The sequence below is a fragment of the Juglans microcarpa x Juglans regia genome, chromosome 3D (genome assembly GCF_004785595.1).
Source record: "Juglans microcarpa x Juglans regia isolate MS1-56 chromosome 3D, Jm3101_v1.0, whole genome shotgun sequence".
In the NCBI taxonomy this organism is placed as follows: Eukaryota; Viridiplantae; Streptophyta; class Magnoliopsida; order Fagales; family Juglandaceae; genus Juglans; species Juglans microcarpa x Juglans regia.
In genome coordinates this window covers 37,804,529-37,819,994 of record NC_054598.1, presented here as the reverse complement: position 1 = coordinate 37,819,994, position 15,466 = coordinate 37,804,529, and the positions used below count along the sequence as shown (strand labels likewise).

At 33.4% G+C, this 15,466-nt stretch overlaps 1 protein-coding gene across 1 annotated transcript; it reads right to left on the bottom strand.

The window, feature by feature from the left end:
• Positions 1-559: 559 nt before the first annotated feature.
• LOC121253997 (multicopper oxidase LPR1) lies at positions 560-4,660 on the bottom strand. The gene is made up of 3 exons (XM_041153950.1): positions 4,334-4,660; positions 2,205-3,662; positions 560-824 (listed from the first exon to the last, which is right to left on the bottom strand). The coding sequence occupies exons 1-3, from the start codon at positions 4,550-4,552 to the stop codon at positions 771-773; spliced, it is 1,731 nt and encodes a 576-aa protein (XP_041009884.1). The 5' UTR covers positions 4,553-4,660; the 3' UTR covers positions 560-770.
• Positions 4,661-15,466: the final 10,806 nt, after the last annotated feature.

Here is a 15,466-nt window from a genome sequence, read left to right as displayed (position 1 = left end):
TGATGGTAAAGACATGGCAATAGTTATAAATGAAACATCAATTATATAATGAAGATTGTGGCTCCACTCAATGGTAGCTATAAATATAAGAGGTGAAATATGTTTTGGGGATATGTAAGATACACCTAGTTTTTTCTTTTTTTAAAAAAGAAAAAATAAAGACTTTTTTTACAGTGAGGTCTACTTTTTACTAAAGAACTGCACATAATTTATACGTCCTAAACTTGTATCTAATTTTTTTTATTATTATAATTGAATGAGTAATCTTTCATTGATGATTTGTTTCCCAATTTCAAGTTGGCAAAGGATCACACGTAAACGTAAAATCTAACTCTGATATGACTCTAGACTTAAGAAGCCGGGCAGGATGCGGAGTCTAAAGATGAACTTTAAAGTCTTGATTGAATCAGCATTTCCCGGTCAGATGGTGCCTCATTTTTTACAATATAAATCGGTCCGACATTTGAGTTTTTACTTCAGTGATTAACAGCTAATGTCCCCCAATTTAAACTTCAAACTACAATATCTTCTATTTCTTAAAAAACGCACGCATTCCTTGAAAAAACACACATTCTGACCACTCCATTGACAGGATTATTTCTTAGTTTCTCAAAGCTGATCCAGAGTAAGAAAAGCTTAAAGATAAAAAAAGGAATTTGTCTCTAAAAACAGAATAAGAGATATCATAGCAAGATTAGTAAAGAAAAGTGACTTACAAAAATCAATATGCATTGGCTCTCTACGTACTATATCATCTGTGGATATTCTTCTCAATTCAAGAATTTCAAGGGCCTCATCATCACATTGTCTTCATGATCCAAGATCTGCAATTTAATTCGAAGAGAAGATTTTTCCATCAGTAAGAAGGAAATGAAGATTTCCCGATTCAATTTTAATTTGCTTTGGAAGCTTATGAGGCTGAGTAAACAGAAATTAATGTTTAGTTTACATAAAAAATCTTACATAAATAAACTTAGAAACTGGTGTTACTTGATGTGTAAATCTTTTTTTCTATTATAAAATTCTTTTATTGTAAAATACATGTAATATTTCACATTCTTAACATATCTATTTAGATGCAGCATTTCAGGCAAGGGTAGTGCTACGTTCTACCCATCATGAGTCCTAATTCTGGTCCCATGACGTGTAATCACATAAGATGAGATGGTGGAGTGAGTTATGTAAGACCTACCTATGATGAGTTTAGATATTAAGATGAATTTAAAAGTATTTATGAAAAATTGAAAAAGATTATAAGTCTTACATATAAAGAGATGTTACTGAAAAAGATTTTGAACCTCACGTATAAGGAAATTTAGAGTTGAGATGAGTATAATGGTTTGAAAATTAAATATTTAAATATTAAAAGAGATCTAAATTTGAACCAACATCAAGTAACCAAACATGCCTTAGAGCATCCTTAATGGATTAACTAAAGTTAAAGGATAATTTTTATGAATGTAAGAGAAATTTGATTTTTAATTATTTCATTCACATAAATCTCCACATTGGAATAACTATTTTTTTCATTATATAACAATAAAATAAAATAAGATGAATTTGATTTTGGTTATTCACATCAAATCTCTACATTGGATTATTTATTTATTTATTATATAGTAATGAGTAACTAATAATTTCAAAAATATTTAATTTTTTTAATTATTAATTTATTTTATTTTATCATATTTTACTATTCTACCTATTATATATTAATTAATAATTATATTTTAATTAAATTAATATATCATTAACTCAAATTAATGTATCAATTGTAATAAAATATGTGATCGAAAGAATAGGAGAGAGAAATAATTAATAAAATATATATTTGATGTATATATGGTAATATTTAAATTTAAAAAAAAATTTAAAATCACTGTAACTAAGAAATTTAACTAATCTATTTTTAAGTATATTTTATTTTCTAATAATTAAATATTCAATAAATTTAATTAAATACACAATAAATTTAATTTTTAACTAATCTATCAGAGATATTCTTAACACACTGAGCTTGACTTTAGGGGCAGGCAATGGCCATTTTAGGGGCAGGCAAAGGACACAGCCAATGAGCTTTACGACAACCCCTTTTTCAGAAAACTAAAGGAGACCCGTGACGGCAAAATTTTATTGGAAAACACAGATTTTCCTATTATCTTTTTCTTTCTTTTTTCTAAATATCGGAGAAGATGAATACTTACGTGGCAATGATATACGTATCCAGGCTCTGAAGTTGCATCAAAGGCGTACGATGCGTTCGAGTGTATGTAAGAAAACTTGACTAGGATCCTTGTCACAACTCCGGGTGTCATCTTGTACACGTTCTTCCACCCCTTTTCGTGAGCCAGCACCTCTATCTTTTTGCCGCGTGCATGCTTGCTTATTTGGCACTTGATCGCATCGTTGATTTTCGTCATGCAGCTCTTGAACTCTTCCAAATTCACCAGTCTTGTTTGATCCAACGTCTTAAAGAGTCCAAGATGGATGTGCAGAGGATGATTATCCTCTGTCAAATTGATTATGTTCCAGATCTCGGTGGCCCCCACTCTAGGAGTCTCCGTAACGGGTGCCTCGTACGGTTTCCCGTTTAAGTACAGATGAATTGGCTCGTCGATATCGCTCGTGTACTCATACATAGCAATATACCGTGTGCGCGATACACTGGATAAAGATGGAGCTGGGTATTCTATCAACTTCTTGGGAACTTGCCACGTGTCGAATTCTTGATGATTGAGGATATCAAACTTGACGACCTTGCTATTCACTTCGTTGACTGGATCCCCCGATGGGTAGGGATAGGGTGCATTGTTGGCCAGGATAGCAGTGTCATTCTTTGACATGGAAAAGTCAACAACCACGTCAGTGATCTCAGATGGCCCCAGTAAAATCTCATTGGTCGTCACCGGCTCATTAAGATAAGCTGAATCGGACCCCACATGGATGAATGTCAAGCCGTTGGTGAAAAAGAACCTAAAAAATCTAGCGTTGCTTGCATTGATAATTCGAAACCTGTATTTCCGACGTCGTACGGTCATACGTGGCCAAGCTTTGCCATTTACTATGATGGCATCACCAAAATATTCAGGCTGCCACTGAGGATGTATGGAGGGATTGTTTCCGGTGGAATTCATGTATATGGAACCATCAGTGCGAAACCCTCGATCGAAAACGATCAACGGCCGATCGAATTCATCGCCGCTAGGGAGTCCAAGTGGCGTCTCCACATCCGGGTGACGAATAATATACGCCCCAATCAAGCCAGCTAGGAGGTTGATCCTAGTCAATCCCATGGCATGATCATGGTACCATAAATTACCAGGGTGTTGTTGGTTGTGATAATGATACTTTTTCTTGGTCCAGGTGGGCCCTCTTGCTTTGAATCCAGAGGTGAACCAGGAGTTTGAGTTTCCATCACTCTCGGGCTCATCGATGCCACCGTGGAGATGAACCACCGTGGGAATCCCCTTCTTGTTAGCTGGCATGGCTGTTGGGATGGTTGGGTCCCAAGGAAGTATATGCTTTCTAGGGAGGTGATTTCTCCACGTCACGTATGTGTCAACTCCATGAAGGGCCTCGATTGTTGGACCAGGAACAGTTGCCTTGTCCTTGGTCAGACCGTAGGCAAACACCGGGGTCGGGGGTAGATCTCGATGGAATTTCTGCAAAACCAAACCACAACCAACGATTCACATAGTCATTAGTCAAACAGAGCTAATCTTCTTACTATTTGGAAGTTGTATGTTGGAAAAGGATTAGTGAATCAAGTACTGCAATATTTAACCTCAAATGGGTAAGTGCAGAGTTAAATATAAATGATGTGCTGAAAGTGGAAGGGAGCAACATATCATGGGCTAGTTCATGATCAAGGCTAGAGATATTCGGTTGGCAAAGTAGCTTTACCAGTGGCCAAGAGGTGGGGGAGGGAGGGACGGAGGCAGGGTGATATGTGTACGGAATGGTTTGGCCATTGGTTTTTGTCATCTAGAAGTTGGAAAGTTGGTGGGAAGAAGGAAAAGAGGGAGAAGAAAAGTCACTTTGACACAGTTTTCTATTCCTCTCCGAGTCAGTAGGAAACCAGTAAAAAAATGGAGAAAAAGCTAAGCAACAGAGATATTGATGGTCTCGAAGCTTCATGGAGATTGCTTTTTCTGCAATCAAGAACATGGAGTGCCACGATGATGGATGCCCTCAAAAGTGGCAGGTGACTTTATCTCAAGTGTTATTGTATCCTAGAATGTATCTAAACCAAGAAAGGAAGAGAAATGGACTTCTTCTATATAGAGTTTTGACATTAGAAACTGAAACCGTAGGAAAAAGGTGTCTTACTTACCCATTTCTTCTTGAACATGCCAATCTTCAGTGATTTGGACTTGAGAACACCAGACACAACATGAAAGCCTTGTATTTTGGGCATGTCTGGAAGCTCATCCACAAACATTTCCAACCTGGATGGATCCAAAAGCCTGTCTTCTCCCCATGAAGTTGTGAGCAGTCCTAAAATAGCAACAGAAAGAAGATTAGATAGCATAATTCTCTCAGCGATGATCATCTCTTGTTTGCATGCTAGAACACCGGAGAGAGAGAGAGAGAGAGAGATTTGATGGAAGAGTGAGTGAGGTTTTTGGGGTATTTATGTTCGAAGCTAGATTTTTTGCATTATTATCTGAGGGAATCTTAGTGTGAAAAGAAAGCTTTTCTCGTTGGTGGACCTTTGATGTTCCACAGAGAGGGAAAGCGAGAGCATAAAGATTACAGACATGTTCATTTCCAGAACATCCGTGACTTTCACTTTCCCCCCTCCGTGGCATCTTCTCGTGCACTTCTTTTTTCTTTTTTTACTTAAATTATTCCGATGAAATTCTCTAATTTTACTTCCATTACATGTTCTTCGATTGGTACACTTGGTCTAGTCCTATTACTTTAGAGTGGGCTACATCTGCAGCTTAGATTTGTAACCAATATTTTAAATACTGTACCGGACGTTGTATCGGTCAAAATATTGAAACGAAATATTTCGATATCAGTACTGTTTTAAAATAGCGTTTCGAGATAACGTTTCAGGATAGTCGATATATGAATAAATTATATATAAAAATATATATAAAAATTATATTCTAAAATAATAATTTATATATAAATAAATTATATATAAATACATATATATATAAATTATAAATAGTTTAGTTTAAATTAGGGGTTAAAAAATAAACTTGTAGTTTAAAAAAATGAAAAAAAAAAAACGCAGGCCGAAATATCGGCCGGTACCGGCCGAAATATAGGCCGGTACAGGCTGAAATTCAGGCCGGTAAGACTGGTATTTTGGCCAGTACAGAATAGATATAGTACCTGTACCGGCCGGACGGTCGAAACGAAAAATTTCGGCCATACCGGTCAGTACGTTACAAAATTTAAAACACTGATTGTAACACGACTTGGACTTTTACATTGCGAAAGGCGTCTCTTTTTTAATTCTAGAAGATTTTGGAGCTTAATGCATTGATTGTTACATCAATAATCCCACATCTAAATTCTTCCATATATCGCAAACTAAGTCAAAATCATGAACTTGGCTCCCAACAAATTGCAGATATATATTTATTTACTGACCACATTGAAGAATTGCAAATATCAGAAGCTAAGGTTATATCCACAAATCTTATAACCTTCAGAAAAAGAGAGCAAAAAGTAATGAATATAAAGAAGTTTCTTGCTTTCAAAACCAGGAAGAGTAATTTAAACCATCTGTGCACACAGGATGCAATGCATGTGGCGTATTGAAGACAGAGGAGAGATCAGAAACAATGACTCACTTGATGCAAGGATTAGTAGGGAGACCCAAAAATCCAACATCACTGAATTAGCTTTCTGCATTTTTGTTTTGGAGTATGAACCTTGAGATCAATAAGATCATGTGCCTTTCGGCCTAATGTGATGAATAGTACTTCTCCTGTGTAATAATAAATGAATGGTGGGAATTTGTACAAATCTTTTTGTTTTATTATCTAATTGCACAACGAAGTTCTGTTCGATTCTGTACAGAGATGATGGCTATGCTCGCTGGACAAACTTGTCGATATTTTCTGTTTTTCTAATTCCAAGTTAATTAATGAGTTTATATCTCTAATTTCCAACGAGTTGGAGTCCTCTTGAACTCCGCTTTCGATCCAATGCTTGTTGTATTTCGGAGCTATAAACAATCTGCCTTTTTGTATTTTATATCTTAAGAAAATTGGTTGTATTCTTTCCGTAACAATGCAATAATTAACTGATACAGAGATAATGATAATTGGTATATGGGATCTCACTTTAATTGAGAAGAAAAATTTATTACTCTTTATAATATTTTACTGAGAGTTCAATTATATCATTAACTAGTCTTTTTAGAATATAGGATATATGATTTGGACTTTCCATTATGGCATTACAAATGAAATAGATACTTTAGATTCTATCTAGATTTTGAAATATGAGGTTTTATGAAATATGAGGTTTTGGATTATGCAGACATTAAAATTTATTTTGATGAAAGTTAAGGTATTAGGTTTTGTTAACTTTAGTATATAAGCTGGTCAAATCTGTGGTTGTATATTTTGCGGATCTTAACAAATGACTTTTATGAGATTTTACGGTTTTAGACTTTGCAGTGATCTTGATAAGATTTAGGTTATGTTTGGATGTTGAATTGAGTTGAGTTGAGATAATAAAATATTATTAGAATATTATTTTTTGATATTATTATTATTTTGAGATTTGAAAAAATTGAATTGTTTATTATATTTTGTATTGAAATTTAAAAAAATTGTAATGATAAATTGAGATGGATTTAATAATCAAACGAAACTTTTTGGATCCTCTTGATTTTAAAAAATAATTCTATTGAGATTTAGGGTTTTACATTTTGCAGACTTTAGGAAAACGATTTTTATAAAGTTTGACGTTTTAGCTAGATTATGCAGACTATAGTTTATTGGATTAAAGGTTATAAAAACCAGAGATTTTCATGATACGTGATTTTAATCAAGTCTGATGTTATTGATTATGTAGACTTTAATACCTAAGTTTGATCAAATCTTAGATTATAAATTCTGCAGACTTTAAGTAATAATTATTTTCAAACTTAAGGTTATATATAGACTCTACAGATTTTTGGACAAATGATTATTATCGTATTTGAGATTATAAGTTCGACATATTTTAGGAAATGATATCTTATACTTGATGGTAGTTAGGAGAATTATTTGTTTTTTTAATTCTCCTGCCTATGATAGTTATATGTTTTGGCACAACAAGGATGGTCATAAAACCAATACAAATAAATAAAAATAAGACAAAGAACGTCTTATAAGCATACATCCTATAAGAATATCTAATATTATCTATCATACTCTCATTCTAATTTCATTTTATTATATAAAATACGATACTTTCATCTTCCTTGAATCATCATTTTTTTAAGAAAATTCGAAAATTAATTGGCAATACCACTTAGATGAAAGTGGGATGAGAGTATGATTTTTTAAAAAAAAAAAAAAAAACATGTATTTGTAAAACAATCAAGCTTTATAAGATAAATGGAAGTTCTTAAAAAATACACATTTTAATCATATCATATGACATAAATATTGGTTTATCAGTATCTATTTTTTAAAAAGCGGGAATTAAAAAAAAAGATTTAACATGACGAAAAAAAGTGAATCGCATTCGAGGAGAATGATGACGAGGGTGACATGCAGTTGGTGGCAGACAAGAATGTGAAGGTAATTGATTAGAGGAACCACAAAGAATCAATCACTGGCAAGATCAATGAAAGTTGATGTTCAAATGAAATAATAATCTTGTTTGGATGTGGAGGATATAGTACTAGCTAGTGCCAAAATCATGACATGCATTTTCCTCTCAAACTCATTATTTTGCGTTGACATCTTATAATTTTCTGATCTCTCTCTGGGAAAGTCATGAATGGAGCTTAAGTACTAGTAGAGGTTGGTGTTGTGAGCAAGAGATTTGGGAAAATTGAATATCAAATGCTCCATGTCTGCTTACTGCTTTTGAAGCATCAAACAAAAGAATTCAAATAAGGAAAATGTTAAATGTACTTTAAAAAAAAACTTACTTCTTCACATATCAGTTATTGATATGCTGAAAATCATGAAATTTAAAATTTAAAATTTAAATTTCAAAAGAAAACTAATAAAATAAGTCTTATATATAAAATTGTAAATACATGTAGCACTACTCTTCAAATAATATCAAGGTGAAAACAGGCCACAGGTTTGATGGGACCATAACAATAATTGGATATAAAGTAAAATGCCATAGCTTGGTTGAATCTTCTCTTATCATTTTGTATACGAGTCTTTAAATTGTCCACAGAAAGTTCAAAATACAGCCAAAATTGTATGTGGGGGCAAAGAGCATCACATCAGCACAAGAAGTCCTCCCACTAACTCCTTCGATTCTACATGTGGGGGCAGATTTTTATCTGGTTTGTGTAGACAACGCAGCGTGCGTTTGAAAATATAAACTCTTTTTTGTCAAAAGGGGGATTAATTCGAAAGGTTGTATGTATATTTCTTTAGTTTGCGATCTCAGAACTGTTTTTTCCCTTACTCAAGAAAAAATATATATAGAATAACAATTAAATGAAAAACTACCTAAATATGGACATGGAGATCATAATCGGCTCGTTTGAATAGTAAGATGAGATGGAATGGTTTTAGATGAGTTGAAAAAAATATTGTTAGAATATTATTTTTTAATATTATTATTGTTTTAAAATTTGAAAAAGTTGAATTGTTTATTATATTTTATGTGAGAATTTAAAAAAATTATAATAATGAGATGAGATCGTTTCTCTATCCAAACACTTTTGGTGGGGTTTCTTAAGAAAATGACTAAAGTTGATAGAATGCAGATGTGTAGGTAAGTAATATTTTCTATATCTTTGTTCCATAGTCATGAGTATTATTCTATTTTTTCTTGGCCCATAGTCATGAGTTAGATTTTATTTTCTTTTAAGATTTGTTTTTCCTGATTTTCTCGTGGATATCCAAAGTGTAAAGCACTAGCTGTTGTGAGAACTAAGTGCCATGTTTGGTGAAGCATTATCGACCATTTTTTTTATTAATTTATTACCAAATAAACATCTCATGAGCCATTTAGTAAATGTCTGATTTATTTTTTAGTACTAGGATATTAGCACCTATTCGATTATAATAAGATTATAAATGGCTAATAAAGAGAGATCATGAATTAACATATAACAAGTAGTGGATCATTAACTTCTTGGTGGGATTATATTAAAAATAGATTTTTAATTTTTTTATGGTGGTTTTCAGTTCAACTGAGGATCATAGACTCACACCTCGTTTGTGTATATAGTTAAGATGAGACAGAAATCTATAAATAGTAGTAAGATAGTTTGTGAATAATAATAAAATAATTTAAGTTGAGATATTTTATGAAATTTTTTAAAAAAATAAAGAGAAAAAATTGAATAAAAATAAAATATTGTTAAAATAACCGTTTCGTCCCATTCTCCTCCATTTGCATTCCTTCTCTCTCTCACAAACACAATTCTCCTCAATTCTCTTCACTTCTCAGCCATTGATTCTCGTTCTCTCCTCCATCAAAATTCTTTTTTTTTTTTTTTTTTGTCTTCTTTTGTTATGAACCCAAACCCTAAGCCGATGTCCTATTCTTCTGTCATTTAATCTCATTTTTTGTTCCGAACCTTAATCCCTACAAATCTCTCTTTTTCGTGAAAGTTTTTTAGCGTACATGTATCTTTATCTCTCTCTCTCTCTTTGCTTCTCTATCTTTGCTTTTCCTATTTTTTGCTTGATCTCTCTCTTGAAATAGAAACAATATTTTAAATTTGGGTATACCCTTTTCCTTCGAAATTTTCATGATTTTAAATTTGGAAATAAAAAACCCATGCTAAGCCCGTATTGAGCAGACCACTCTCACCTCCAGCTCAAAGATGACTCATCCATCAATTTCCATCTAGCAGCCAAGCTTCATGAAGGTTCAGGAGTAAGGTAGAGTACTAGGTTGGTTGTGTGTTGATTCTGTTATGATGAATATATTGCGTAGTGCTCTGGCAAGGTGTCTATTATAGCAAACTCTGCAATATTCTCTGTATAGAAGCGTGCATATTAGCCGCTTGCTATTTTGTCTACAACGATTCTGATATTCTAGTCGTGTATTTAAACACCACTTGTATTATTTTGTAAATCAATGAGAATCAAATATTCATCTTCTCAAAACTTTATCATGGTATTAGGCACTATTGCTACCCATTTTCCAGAATGGCATAATGCCATGTCCACTGAATTTCAGGCACTTATTCAAAGTCATAGTTAGACTCTTGTTCCCCCTCCCCCCTCTTCTAACATCGTTGGTTGCAGGTGGGTATTTCGCACAATGCATAGAACCGATGACACCATAGAACAACGGAAGGCACAACTCATTGCCAAAGGGTTTCAGCAACACGACTCCGGCTTGTGTTGTCCCTAGCTGTCTCCCATGGTTAGCCACTCCATCAACTAGACATTCAAAATGTCTTTCTTCATGGAGACATCACTAAAATCGTGTATGTGGCTCAACCCATAGGTTTCATTCACCCTGACCACTCAGAATATGTTTATTGCTTACGGAAGGCCATATATAGCCTTAAGCATGCTCCTAGAGCTTGGTTTGCACAGCTCAATTCATGTTTATGTCAATATGACTTTACCCATCAAAATCAGATCCATCTTTATTTGTTAATTTCTCTCAGTCCATTGCAATTTTTGTTTTTAATCTATATTGATGACATAGTTATCACCAGCTCTCATCCCTCACAAATTGATCATCTCATTGCTTTCCTTACTTCGATTTTTTCCATTAAAGACTTAGGAGAATTGTCTTATTTCCTTGGAATTGAAATCACTTATCTGTTTGATGGGATTCATCTATCACAAAGGAAATATATTCGTGACATCCTATCCAAGACTAACATGCTTATTGCCTACGGGGTGACTTCTCCAATGGCATCTTCAAGTTATCTTTCCCTTTCAGATACACCTTTTTTCTCTAATCCAACACTTTATAGAAGTGTTGTTGGAGGTCTCCAATACCTCTCTTTGACTCGTCTTGATATTACTTTCTCAGTCAACAAAATTTGTCAATTTATGCACAATCCGAAACACTCTCAATGGCAAGCTATCAAACGACTTCTCTGATATCTCAAGCAAACAATAAATCTCAGACTCCTCATTCACAAATCATCTACTCTCCAGCTTCAAGCCTTTTCTGACACAGATTAGGCAGGTTGCCCAGATGATCGCCGCTCTACCAGTGGTTATTTTATTTTTCTTGGTTGAAATCTAATTTCTTGGAGCTCTCGCAAACAATGCATTGTTGCTCACTCAAGTACCAAGGCTGAATATAAATCCTTTGCAAACATAACAGCCAAACTGATTTGGATTCAATCCCTCTTCAAAGAGTTTCATGTTTTCTTCCCAAACCTCCGTTACTTTAGTGTGATAATCTTGGTGCAATGTATCTTTCCGTTAATCCCGTACTTCATTCTCGCACTAAACACATAAAAACAGATTTCCATTTTGTTCGTAATCGTGTAGCTGCAAAAAGCCTTCAGTTGCATTTCTTCCATCAAAGGAGCAATTAGCTGACATTCTCACGAAGCCAATAGTTTCATAAGAATTTCATCTATTAAGAACGAGCCTCACAGTTGTTGATACGCCGATCGGCTCGCGGGGGTGTATTGAGCAGACCACTCTCACCTTCAGCTCAAAGACGACTCATTCATCAATTTCCATCTTAGCAGCCAAGCTTCCAGAAGGTTCAGGAATAACGTAGAGTACTAGGTTGGCTATGTGTTGATTCTGTTATGATGAATATATTGTGTAGTGCTCTGGCAAGATGTTTGTTCTAACAAACTCTACAATATTCTCTGTACAACAACGTGCATATTAGCCGCTTGCTATTTTGTCTACAACGGTTCTGATATTCTAGCCGCGTATTTACACCACTTGTATTATTTTGTAAATCAATGAGAATCAAATATTCATCTTCTCAAAACTCTATCAGCCTGAAATATGTTTTTCCATGATTTCCTTCAATTGTTCAAAACTAAGCCCAACATGGTTGTACAGTTTCGGCGTTGAGGGCAAAGTCTGTAAACATTTTTGCGTCGATTTCGGCATCGTCTCCCAAGGGGAGTGATGCGCTTGATGATCTTTTGGCGAGATTCGGGAAGTCAGAGTGTGAGCCAATAGTAACGAATCTTCAAACCAAAAATAAAAACAAACATCAAAATCCCACTGCAACAACAACCAACCCATCAACCCGTAAATGCACACAAAGAGTCCTATGGACACAAAGTAGCATCATATTCAGAATACAGGAGTGCAAAATCGTTTGAAGGAAGCGCAAAATCAGAATTAACAATGATAATGGGGATGGAGTACCTAAGACCGTCAACGTAGAGGAGACCATCGCGCACAGAGGAGACGAACCAAAGGTTAGAGGAAGAGATTTAGGGTGGGATTTGGGGGAGGTGAAGGGATCTGAAGATTTAGTGGTCTGCGTTGAGGAAGGGAGATGAAACCGATGTCTTCTTCTTCTTTCTATTATCTTCGTGTTTTTCCTCCTTTTTTTTATTTATAAAAATGGCATCTGACAAAACAGTCCACCTAAGCAATTGGTATGCGATTGGTGAGCCAAACCGCATGTACCTAGAAGAACTGGGTAATGATTAGATAAAAAAAATTAAAAATTTAAAAATTTGTAATTGAAAAATGTTTATGTTAGAATCGTGTTTGGATGTTGAAATGAGATGAAATAGATTGAGACTATCTTGATTCTTGTGACTCCAAGCAGGGCGTCAAACTAATTATTGCTGCTTTTTTCCTTTATTTTTATTTTATGACTATATTTATTGAAACAGGTAAATATTCTGTTGAGATTACCTACTCGATCATTTTCTTTAAATTTCCTTTTAACTCAACAAAACTATTAAATATATGAAGAGATCTTATAAAAATGAACTTAACAATTGACTAATTTTATGTAAGATGTCAAATTTACTTGAAAATTAAAAAAAAAAAAAAAAGCTTTAAAATATAACGTTTTATATTAAAGCATGTCGTTTTGTAAATTTACTTTTATAATTTTTTTTTTTTTGTAAAGTGAACATTTTCCTTAATTTAATTTAATGATTGCTCAAAAAAGTGAAGCAAGAAATAAAGTCTGATGGAATGATAGTCCTTAAGATGGAATGATAGAAAATATAGTAGATCTAGAATTGTTATCATTTTATATCGTATGATGTCTGAAGTAATTAGATCATATTCTATGATATTTTGGAGCCTGATTATTTGGTAGGCCCTCTGGGTTAATTCTCAGGGCTTTGGCAGTCCTCTTCTCTTCTGGGCCGGGAGTCTCTGGCAGCAACCTAGGGCCTGAATTTTGGGCCACTGAATCGGTAGTCTTATCTGTAGCACATCAATCACGTCTAGATAGTGATTTTGATTTTTTTTTAATTTTTTATTTACTTAATAATTAAGAAAATAACTATTAGTAAAATTATATTTTTTTTAATTTTTTTCTTAATAATTAAAGATGTTAAAAAAATACTTAAAAGAAAATAATAAAAAAATAAATACACTACAAGTAATAAATAGATAGTAACCCTATCACTACTCTATTACCAAAGTTCTATTGCGAAGCAATCCATTTGTTTTTGAAAATACCATCAACACAACTATTATTTTTGTTACATGTGAATGAATGTCATTTCCATTACATCATTGCTTCTTGATGAGATTAAGGGGAGATTTAGACACAGAAATGAGACATGAAAAATGAGACATGAAATTATCAAAACTTATCAAAATTTTATTCTTAAACATCACTCAAATATAAAAAAAAAAAATTTAAAAATTTTCAACCTTTTATCTAATCATTACTTACTCATTATCCAAACCGAAAACCAATACAATTTTTTCAAATTTAAAAAAAAAAATACAAAAATCAATATAACTTTTTCAAACTTAAAACAAAAATTATATTCAAACATTTTTTTAATTTTAAAATATTCTCATTTAACTTTTTCTTTGTCTTTTTTCAAAACTCAATAAAATATTTTAATTCAAACCATTACATTACTATTCACATAATTCTAAAATATTTCAAATGTCCAAATGAGCTCTAAACCTTCTTGTACCAACGGCTGCAATTTATGTTGGTTCATTTGCTTATGCTTCCCTATAATGCTCTGAGACTAATCTTCACTTGAGTTTATGTATTCTCTCCATGTTTGCTTTCTTCCAAAACCTTCTTTTTGAAATAATTGTCATTTATGGAACCCACAACCCAGTTGGCTGACTTCCACCACGTTGAACTTTGGTTACAAGCTCTAGTAGTAATATGTGACAATACAATACTCTTGGTTGCCTTTTTTGGTGTTTAATGATTATAAACTAGATGATCACAGAAACCCAACAACTCCTGAAAAACAAGTATTCGAGATGCAGGACACAGAAACATAAGGAATCGTTGAATGTTAGTAGCCATTGTTCTCTCACATTTGATCTCCCTCTGCAACTCTTTCTGAAGAGAGAGATGTTTCCAGCCATCATTGCACTCAGGATGCTGAAAGACCAAACTACCTATTTTCATGATTACTTCCATGGATCATGAAAGTTTTAGATGCTGTCAACCGTACCCTTAATGCTAGGACCATTAAGGACATTCTTGCATAATTGCACTTTGCCCTGTTATCCATAGTATGCCTTGGCCTTTGTTAGAAGAAGTATACTTTCAGACTAATAAGCCACAGGTGTATAAAGTCACGTTTACATTTTCTTATATACTTGTGTCTGTACAGATTTCATAAATTTTTCTGATATGCAAAATACACATTAAGTAAATTCCTCTAGTGTCCTTTTCTCCTTCGCTCACGACATTGCTGCCCCTTTCTACTTTCTGCAACTCTATAAAATCAAAGAAGAAGGTACAATGGCAATGCAGATTTTGTCAACCTTTTGTAAGATCTTTATTTAAACTCTATGTTTCATACACTTATATTCTAATGGGGTTTAGAATAGTTCAATACTTATCACTTAATTTATGAGTCACAATAGGATAAGATTAACTCCAATAAGATAAAATTAACTTTATATCCAATCATAGTAGGATACAAACTCTCTAAATTTCTTGATGGTCAAAAGTCTATAAATAGTATAAAAGAGTTAAAAGTTCTCATCTACAACATCATTGCGCCTCTAGCTATCAGGCGACACTCGGAAGTAAAATTGTTAAGCTGATTCTTCTTTCATAGTTAGGTCAGATTCTTTATCAAACTATAAAAGAAGAACGTACGTTTTTTAATTGTTATTATTTATTATCGTGGATAAAATTGAAAATCCAACTAATAATATTCATGTTAAAATATTTA